At 45.4% G+C, this 9,974-nt stretch overlaps 2 protein-coding genes across 6 annotated transcripts in view; both read right to left on the bottom strand.

Moving 5' to 3' along the window:
• Positions 1–399: 399 nt before the first annotated feature.
• Positions 400–5,462, bottom strand: Mterf4 (mitochondrial transcription termination factor 4). The gene is made up of 4 exons (XM_052750346.1): positions 5,369–5,462; positions 4,173–4,671; positions 2,364–2,548; positions 400–1,321 (listed from the first exon to the last, which is right to left on the bottom strand). Exons 1-4 carry the CDS (start codon positions 5,387–5,389, stop codon positions 974–976), a joined length of 1,053 nt encoding a protein of 350 aa, XP_052606306.1. The 5' UTR covers positions 5,390–5,462; the 3' UTR covers positions 400–973.
• A 3,081-nt stretch (positions 5,463–8,543) lies between these two features.
• The window catches only part of Pask (PAS domain containing serine/threonine kinase), a 38,614-nt gene continuing 37,183 nt past the window's right edge, over positions 8,544–9,974 (bottom strand). For 4 of the 5 annotated variants that reach the window (XM_052750341.1, XM_052750340.1, XM_052750339.1 and 1 more), the window contains exons 17-18: positions 9,693–9,839; positions 8,544–9,135 (exon numbers count right to left, since the gene is read on the bottom strand). In XM_052750341.1, coding sequence (XP_052606301.1) covers positions 8,978–9,135; positions 9,693–9,839 — 305 coding nt within the window. In that variant the 3' untranslated portion in view covers positions 8,544–8,977. The remainder of the gene's footprint in view (positions 9,136–9,692; positions 9,840–9,974) is intronic. The other variant, XM_052750343.1, reaches the window with a different exon arrangement.

Here is a 9,974-nt window from a genome sequence, read left to right as displayed (position 1 = left end):
GGGTATCTGAAAGCTTCCTAGAACAAACCAAAATCAGACCTGGGGCTTGTGCTCTGCTCCATCTATCATACAGAAGGCAGAAGGGATGTCACCTAAGACCACCTACCGCCCCTGAAGTGCTGGTTCTGAGCCAGCTCACTCCGCAGCCCAGGCTAAAGAGCCAAAGATACTACTAGCCAGGAACCCACATGAAGGCCAACTTGCCCAAGCAGGAAGGGTCAGCAGCTCACAGATGAGAAGACTGCGAAACTAAGGAACATATTACTAACCAACGCCTTTCACTCGCTGTACACTGAACACATTAGAGGGCCGTGAAATGATGTCGGATTAAAAACATGACTATTTTGTGGAAAACCTGCTACTTGTTTTCATAAAATAAAGTGCTATGACATAATACCCTCATGTTACATTCTCATGATTTTATTTTTACTACTACAAGGAAATACAAAGTGGCCGTTGAGCTGGAAAGCTTTCTTTACATTATTTTGGAATTAACACCAACATATTTCAACAGAGAAAAAGACACCAAAGTTGGATGAGTTGCATCCCCTGGGTTTTTTGTTTGTTTGTTTGTTTTTCGAGACAGGGTTTCTCGGTGTAGCTTTGCGCCGTTCCTGGAACTCCCTCTGTAGCCCAGGCTAGCCTCGAACTCACAAAGATCCGCCTGCCTCTGCCTCCCAGAGTGCTGGGATTAAAGGCGTGTGCCACCACCGCCCAGCACGCATCCCCTGGATTTTAACAGCTGAGTCCTTTATTTAGGATGCAGTAGGCCTCCCACAGAACCCAACAGATCACAACAAAATATCTCCTATCTGGTTTGATGTGATCCAGTGGATCATAACAGTTTTTTTTCATCAAATGACCAGTGTTAGTATGAAAAATGCTTGAGAAGATCCAGGTAATCGCACCCAAAGCTTTGAGAATAATAGGAATGATCTCTGGCATCCCTGGACCCTTTTTGTCCCAGTCCTCATCACAGCTGCTCTTCGTCCTCTTCCTCCTCCTCTTCCTCTTCCTCCTCTTCCTCCTCAGATGCATGGCTCTCAGATTCCTCTTCTTCTCGATCCAAGAGCTTTTTAAAAACCTCAAACTCCTCAGCAGAGGAACACGCTGTCCTGACTAAAAACTCAGCTTCTGAAACTCTGAGAATGTCCATTAGTAAAGGATTAGGGATCTGCGTCTGCCCCTTCTTATCAGGGGTTTGATACCGTCCAAGGCGTTCCAGGTACATGTGTCTCTGTTTGATCTTGGTTAATGAATACTGTAAGAAATCAGTCCTGACTATGTCCAGATGCTTAAGTCCCATCCTAAAATATGCATACTGGAAGATACAAACATGTTTAGGAATCTATGTAGAGAACCCTAAAGTTTATCATTCCAACTCAAAACAAACTTTAGTCTAAAACATTAGAAAAGAATTGCCCAATTAGTAATGGTAGAATAGCCCTCTCTAATACCAACACTTGTGAGAAGTCTGACAGTTTTCAAAGCATTTCCAAATTCATGTTGAGAAAAATGCAGCAGAAAACAAAGCGGTGTAAAGGGATATGTTTTTCTTTAAACAGGGGAACAAAAATCATGTGTAGAAAAACCCAACCTAAAGAAATCGTAAGATACCTAGGAATTTAAAAATGTGTAAATACACAGTTTGTGTGCACAGTTATTTGAGTATGTCACAGAATGCTTGTGAAGGTCACAGAATGCTTGTGAAGGTCAAAGACCAGCCTAACTGGTTCACAAGCCTCTAGGAATCCTCCTGTCTCTACCTCCCAACTCCCCATAGGGGTGCTAAGGCATACATCCAGTTCTTACATGGGTTCCAGGGATCTGAACTCAGGTCCTCATGCTGGCACAAGTTTTTTGTTTGCTTGCTTGTTCTGTTTTTTGAGACAGGGTCTCTACATTGCCCTGGTCGTCTTGGAACTCACTATGTAGACCAGCTGGCCTCAAGCTCAGAGATCCACCTGCTTCTGCCTCCTGAGCTAAGATTAAAGGAGTGTGCCACCCTGCCCAGTTGCACAAGTGCTTTTGACCCCTCTGGCACATCTGTTACTAAACTATTAGGACAACTGTCACATCTTCCAAATCCCCACACAAAGACATGCTAAAGGTCAAGTTTTAGCTTTCTCAAAATGAGTTATTTCAGAGTACCTCCCTGGACCTGGAATGGGGTCAGGTCACTCACTGTCAAGGCAGTAAAGCAGAAGACAAGTTTGCTTTGGAGGGGAGAAAAGAACTGAGCTGTGTTATTCTAGAATAGCAGCTTTTAGCCCTACTCAGAGGCTTCTTGTCCACACAGCTGACCTTACTCAACTTAAAACCTGAAAAATCTGCCATCTCCAGCCTAATCACTTAATTCTCACCTGGAATTTGTATTCTAGTTCACTGGGGTCTGCCTGAAAAACACGTGGGCATCTGTTCAAAAGCTCCGTGATTTGCTGTACTGTGAACAAGCACTTCTCCTTGAGGACCTTCACAACATTGTCAATGTCCCGCTGACGCATGGTGAAAACCTCAGGGCAACCGTGAAGCACTCTCTGTAGTTTCCCTGCAGAGTATTAGAAAAGGAAAGCATGTAACTTCAGGATATTCTGGAAAGCCAAGGGCTAAACAACATTTAGGGACTGGTAGATGCATCGGTGGATAAAGGCACCTGCCACCAAGCCTGATAACTTGAGTTCAATCTCCAGGACCCACATGGTGGAAGCAGACAACTGACTCTAAAAGTTGTCTTATGACATCCAGATGTGCCCCAGAACATGTACACCCACCAAACACACAGATACAGATACACACACACACACACTTCGAGGGAGGAAGGGAGGGAGGGAGAGAAGGTGTGTGTGTGTGTGTGTGTGTGTGTGTGTGTGTGTGTGTGTAGGGAGGGAGGGAGGGAGGGGGAGGGGGGAGGGAGAGAACAAGAATCCCCTCGCTAATTTCAGACATCTACACTCTATGAAGCACCATGGAAATGATTCTTCTAAGATCCAACAACCCACCCTACATCCCTAATGTGCCTCCGAGTGGTCTACTGTGAGCTACATTAGTAACCGTATTCAGACAATTAGTATAAATGGGGCTGTCCCAGACAAAGTGGAGTAAATGGTCTTATAATAGTTGAGCCAATTTTCTTACGAATATTGGCAAATTTAATAGCTGGAAACTTAAAAACCACTTAGGCTGTTAACTAATTTTCCCATCAGGCTAGTTGGTCACTGTCTCTGTCTCACTCCCATGTGAAGATGAATTTCCAAAGTACAAGCTTTTTTGTTGTTGCTGTTTTTGGTTTTTCGAGACAGGGTTTCTCTGTGTAGCTGAAGCTATCCTGGAACTCACAGAGATCCTCCTACCTCTGGTTCCCAAGTGCTGGGATTAAAAGCCTGTGCTACCATGCCCAGCCAAAGTGTGTGCTTTATTTTCATCTCTCAAGCTGTGCTTCAATACTGACTGAGCTTAGACTTAGATGACACTGAAAGCAAATCTGTCAAGAGGAATACAGTTATCTTTTTGCTTATCTTCTAGAAGGAGGCCTCTAGAGACACCAAACATAGTGGGCGCTAACCCCCCCGACTTACCAGGAACAGTCAATAATAAGAAATAAGAGAGGTCAAACGGGTAGAGATCACTGGAGATCCCCATCTCCCTTCTCCAGAATGACAACAATTGGAAGAAGGAGGCCACTTTACCAGCTTTCCAGGAACCTGGCACGACCAGTCTAAAGTTTTGTATGGTATGTTTTTGCAGAGGTCACACATAGGCAAACACATATACCACTACCACATAGTAACACTAACCCACCAAATAGACTTCATGTCCCCACTGTTCTGGAGCTAGAGAACTCAATGAACAGAACACATGGGACTTGTTTTGGCCTTTGTTCTCTCCTCCTTGTTAATCTCTCATCCCTCTTACAACGCCTTCTGCAGAAGACTCATCACACATCTCCTCAGAGACACTGACCTCTCCTTGGAAAAGCCTCCTACCCCACTTCACCTTACTAAGGTGTGTTTAGCCCACAGCCCACATGCATCCCAGGATAGCTATGAACGCAGCCTAACACATTTGTAGATGATGTCATGTCACACTATCAAAGGCAAGACACTCTGCTAAGGCAGGCTATTTTTCACTAACTCTGACTCCCCTCACACTACAAAGTCTGCGGCTTCGTCTACCTCCCCCAAGGCCAAGCTTCCGCAGGTAGCTGCAACGCTTCTTCATTTGCGTTGGAGATAGTTTCAGTAAGTGTGGACTTTTCTTCAAGGCCATAAATACAGGTTCTGGGTGCAACCCCAAGAGCAGAAATTCTGAAATTATGTCCAGCAACTGTTGAGGATGGACACTTGGCTGCATACTGAGCAAGTTGTTAATATGGGCTTCATCAAAACCCATGTCCTGCAGGGAAGTGATAGCTTTCTCAAGCTCCAAGGACTTAGGATCCACACAAGTCCTCTGTTCCTCATGAAGACACTGAACAAGACGCGTCCTGTACTCTGGCTCCTGCACATACTTTTTGGATTTAACACAGGACAACTCTTGAAGGCTCTCTCCATTGGGTGCTGTAGTCAGTTTGCAAAACAAAGAAGGACTTATCCTTTTCTGTTCTCTGAGATGAGGGGTCTGCCTAGCCAAACAGGTCCAGGAGAGGGCCCTTAGACGGTGCCAGTCAAGAACCTGTAAGACAGAGCCAAAACAGAATCAGTTCCACCTCAGGAGAATGACTATCACAAGATTACTGAGCCAGAGTATTTTGGACCTTGGCCCACAAAAGCTAACAGTTTTTGTAAACAATCTGTAAAACCTCTGGGCCCAAAGTCTCCAGAGAAGGAAATTAGCATATAGACAACAGCACTTACTGAAGAGATAGGTGTCGGGCACAACCAATACTTTTTAGCTTTAGAGAGGACTGCTAGTCATTAACATGTGGCTGAAAATTGTGAGCCGCAGACTAGCCACCAGATAGATGCACTACCTGAATTCATTCCAACAAAGGATAGTATTTTCAAGGCTCCCTTCCATTAAAGGAAGAATATTCTTGGACAGGAGCCTGACAATTCTCAGTGTATGGGACTAGCGCATAACAAATAAAGCACCCGGTGCCCGCCAGACTGGTCTCCAAACCCTCTCTAGCATGGCCAGCCTCCCCGTCCCTCTGTCTTAGCGGTCTAGGTCTCCTCAGCCCATGGCCGCCACATTAGCCGAAACTCCGTGGAAGCCAGTGGCTTATCTCAGGACCAGGCTGTCTGTGCACCCGCCCCCCGGGATCGCTACCGCCACAAAGTGCCAGGATGTAGCCGCAAAGAACCAGCGGCAGGGCCGCCTGCATGTCCCGCCCACGGCTGCTGTGGCACCCTCCCTACGGCAACCTCACCTGCCGACCCAGAGAAGCCATGGAGCCCAGGCGGCGAACGTAACTGGGACGCCGGAAGGGGCGGGCCTTCCTGGCCCACAATGTCCGGCCCCGGTCCGGGTCCGCGGCACTCCCGGATGACAGAGTTCCTCCGTTCCGCCGCCAAGCCTTGAATCCCACAGGCTCATGCCCCGCGCCCGCCCATGCACAAGCAGCTCTCTTCGCTAAGCAAGCAGGTCTCTGCCAGGAACAAGCAAGACTACCGGGGTTTCTTAACTGCCCTTTAGAGTACAGGTGAAGCTAAGCTCACAGCACCATTTCCTGTTGTAAACTCCACTTACGGGAGGGCGGGGACGGACGGGACACAAAGCCGCACGCGTTAAAGATTCTATAAGGCCAAATAACCTAATTGTGGAGCTAAGATGTCGCAAACCAGAACCAAATTATCATGGATCATTTTTAGCCTTTTTGAAATTCATTCACTGTCCACCCTGTCTAACCGAACAGCTTTTTGACTATGAAGGCCTTTAAAATATATTCTAAGACCACCACTGGTTTTCACCAATCCAAAAGCTAATAGTATTATTAGTTAACACCTAAAATGCTATAGTAACTGTTTTCCCAGTTTTGCTTTAGCCTTCCTATCTGTGGTCCCCACTGATGTCTGGTAAATGCCTTGATCTATGACTTTGTTCTGTAACTAGTAATAACTCACTTAACTACATCCAGGGTGGAATCTCTTATGAACAACCAAAATTTGTGTTCCTGGGCTCACCTTTGAAAGTGAGTACTGTTTTTGGTGGACACTGTAATACAGCAATAACTTCCCAGGACAGCCCAAAATTCTTCCTGAAATGGTAAGATGGATCCAGACCCAGATAAAGGTATTTAGTAAGTTGTATTGTTTAAAAATATGTGTCTAGGGTCAGCAAGATGGCTCAGCAGTTAAGACATTTGCCACACCAGCTTGATGACCTGAGTTTGACCCTAGGAACTCATGTAAAAGTAGAAAACTCACTCCACAAAGTTGTCCACTGACTTTCACATATACACAATGGCACACATGCCCATATAATAGTTTTTTTTTTTCTTTAATTCTGTGTTAAACATGAATACCCGGTCACACACACTAAAAGTCAGTCAGTCATTTTAGAGGCTGAAGAGATGGCTTAGCAATTAACAGCACAAGCATAAGGATTGCAGTTCAGATCCCATACCCACATAAAAATCCAGGTGTGGTCCCAAGCATGCCTATAATCCCAGCACCAAGAGGGAAGGAGTCAGGACCAATGGGCCTTAACTGAGTGCCAACCTAGCCAAAAAGGAATGTGGGTCCAGTTATAGGGAAAAGACCCTGCCTCGAAGTTACAGAGGACACCCAACTGTAACTGCAACAAGTATGCAATATACATACACCACACATATACACACACACACACACACACACACACACAAAGACGTCTGCCATTAAAAAAAGATACGCCGGGCGGTGGTGGCGCACGCCTTTAATCCCAGCACTCGGGAGGCAGAGCCAGGCGGATCTCTGTGAGTTCGAGGCCAGCCTGGACTACCAAGTGAGTTCCAGGAAAGGCGCAAAGCTACACAGAGAAACCCTGTCTCGAAAAACCAAAAAAAAAAAAAAAAAAAAAAAAGATACATGGCCCAAGTAATGAAATGACTTGAAATGACAGGAACAATGACATATTTCCACTGATAAACAACAGAGCCCTCTTAGCCCACAGGTCTGATTTCCCATAAGGATGAAACACCAGAATTTTCCAGAGCAATCTATTTCTTCCTGGTTTATTGGCTTATCTGAGAAAAAGGACCTGGCTGCTGCATCACTAAACATGTTCCTGCTCTGTGCTAGCACTGATCTAGTGCTGGAGTGTTTCAACTTACCTTTTGACAGAAGCGTTGTGTAAAAGGACAGGAAAGTTGCAATCTGTGTAAAGCCAAAGAACTGGTTTCTTTTGTCTTAATTTTCTTTCTAAATAAGTATCATTTAGGCCTTTACACCTAAAGCCTAAGAAAACCCTATGCCACCCCTAACTATATGAAAATAATCTAGGAACCTGAACCAATAGCCAGCTCTGGAACAAAGTGATGGCTAGAACACAAGGTTACTATGAAAGTCTGGCAGGGTCTTTAGTCTTCACCAAACTGCATTCTCGAATCAGACTTGAAATTCCAAGAGGAAAAATTATCAGCTGCCAACTCAGAACTTTAGTCTCCAATGTTTTCAGGGGTTTTGTTTGGTTTGGTTTGGTTTTCCTGCAAAGAACACCCATAAGACATCAGACTATTTACCAAAAGCTTTAATTATTTTTTTTTAAATATAGAAATGGTTCTTGGAAGGCTGGATTTTGCATCCTCAGCCAGCTACACTACTGTCTGAAAAAAAAAAAAAACCCTGCAATATCTTGTGCTATATGTACATACAATAAAGACTACAAGAAAAATGTCTCATTCTCAGAAACAGCTCATCTGAAATCAAAAGCTAAAATGTCACTAACTTCTGGGGATTGGACCTGGAAACCCTCACACAGTCACAGTAGGGTTGAGACCCTTCACCTAAACACAGAGGTACGGTTAGAGCCTTTCACACAGACGAAGTAGAGCTGGGCCAGTCCCGGGATGTCTGAAAGTGCTGCCAAGGCATTACGGGTTGAGAGATGGCTGATCGGCCTGAAGCCCCAGACGAAACTAGATAGATTTCTTTTTAGCTGCGGTAAGTGGGGTACAGAAATGGAAAAACAAAACCAAGTATTTCCCATGTCCCATAGAGTCCTAGCCAGGGTAACTGTTAATTAATTAAGGAGCTTTAATTTGGAAAAAGTTCAAGAAAAGAAACAGTCTGGTCATTTTTGTCTAGTCAGCTTTTTTTGTTTTGTTTTGTTTTGTTTTTTGAGACAGGGTTTCTCTGTGTAGCTTTGGCACCTTTCCTGGAACTCACTCTGTAGCCCAGGCTGGCCTCAAACTCACAGAGATCCACTGTGAGTGCTGGGATTAAAGGCGTGAGCCACCACCGCCCCGCACTGTCTAGCCAGCTTTATGGACTCCACACATCTATCACACATACCAAATCAGTGGGAAAGAAACCTACCTACCTACACACACACACACACACACACACACACACACACACACACACACACACACACACACACACACACACACATCGAAAGAGCTGGGCATGGTGCCACACATCTTTAATCCTACCACTCAGGAGACAGGCAGATCTCTACAACTTCAAGGCCAGCCACAGTTACATGGTGAAATCCTGTCTCAAAAACTTAAAAGCAAAGAACAAAAGAACAAAAATAGAGAATTAAAATACTCCTTTTGTCTTTCTGAGGCTCACAACTTAAAGCCCTTTAATTGTACAAAGTAATTGAACACTAGAATGCTTTTTCAAGGTTATAAAAAAGAAAACAAAAAACAAAAAAACGTGAATTACAAGTCTTTCATAAACTGAAAACCAATATATATAGTATTGCAGACTTTTGTTTGCACTTGCACAAGAATTTGTAGAAGAGGAATTCATCCCAATTCTTCAGAATTTCCTTTCTCCATGTAGGAAGCCCTGAATCCGTATAATTTCCCAAACCAAGTGGAGAGAGCTTTCATTCAGCTGACTGGCAGAGAGGGGTCCTCGAGATGCAGGCAGTGCTGGTCACCAGGAGCCTCCCTGGGAGCAGGAGGCCGACCGAAATCCTTCGTGTGAGCCACTTCACTTGGATTCCTGCTCCCAAGCTCCAAACTTGCAGCTGACAACAGGCCACTTCCTGAAGGATGAAGAAAAGACACTGCATGCTAGCTATAAGATTCTAAAATACTTTGTTTAGGAACAACAGAAATGGGGGACAGTAGGCAGTGACTTCTGAAACCCCAGTAGAGATATTCTGAAAGTACAGATCCTGCTAAGATGCCAGGAGTGATCCTAGTCTCCAGCCTGGTTCCCAGGAGCTCTGACTTGGGGCTAGGGAGTCTTTTCTGAAGAGACAATACCCCCATCTAGCCCCACAGCATCATGGCCAGCATTTGTATCTTACCCCTCTTTGGACTAGTCAGACAACCAGCTGACTCTTCCACTCTTGCCTTCCCACCCCTCCTGGCCAAGGCTAATAACAGCGCTTGTCCTCCCTCTAAGGTCCCAAGTGGCATCTAAGGGTCTCTGCACAGTCAAGCCCCATCTTTCAGGCCAGCCACAGACTCTGGCATTTGTATCTAGAACAGTGTGGTGGAAGGGCCTCATCCAGGAAGGAGGCCGGGTCACCTTCCTATCCCAAACCAAGACGCAGAGGAAAGGGAGGGAGGAGAAGGGGAGGCTGAGACTTCTCACCTGGGTGGTTGGTCCGACACACCTCTTCCCAGGTGTAGTTAGCAAGGTTCACAGGCTGTGTCACCCAGGGGTCTATGATCAGCTTCTCTAAAGTGGTCCGCTGCTCAGGGGAAGGATGCAGCAGCCCAGACAGAAGATTCCTAAGTTCTAGGGACATAAAGAACACAGGTGGAACCAGGCCAAGTCAAATGGAACATATCTCAGACCTATAGATTTCAGGGTATCCTGCTTCACAGAACCTCTCACAAAGCAAGGAAGCAGCCAGGAGTCCTAGGGCTTCAA

The sequence above is a fragment of the Peromyscus californicus genome, unplaced genomic scaffold, assembly GCF_007827085.1.
Source record: "Peromyscus californicus insignis strain IS unplaced genomic scaffold, ASM782708v3 Scaffold_21__1_contigs__length_65335640, whole genome shotgun sequence".
Taxonomy (NCBI): domain Eukaryota; kingdom Metazoa; phylum Chordata; class Mammalia; order Rodentia; family Cricetidae; genus Peromyscus; species Peromyscus californicus.
This window is presented reverse-complemented; position numbering and strand designations above follow the sequence as displayed.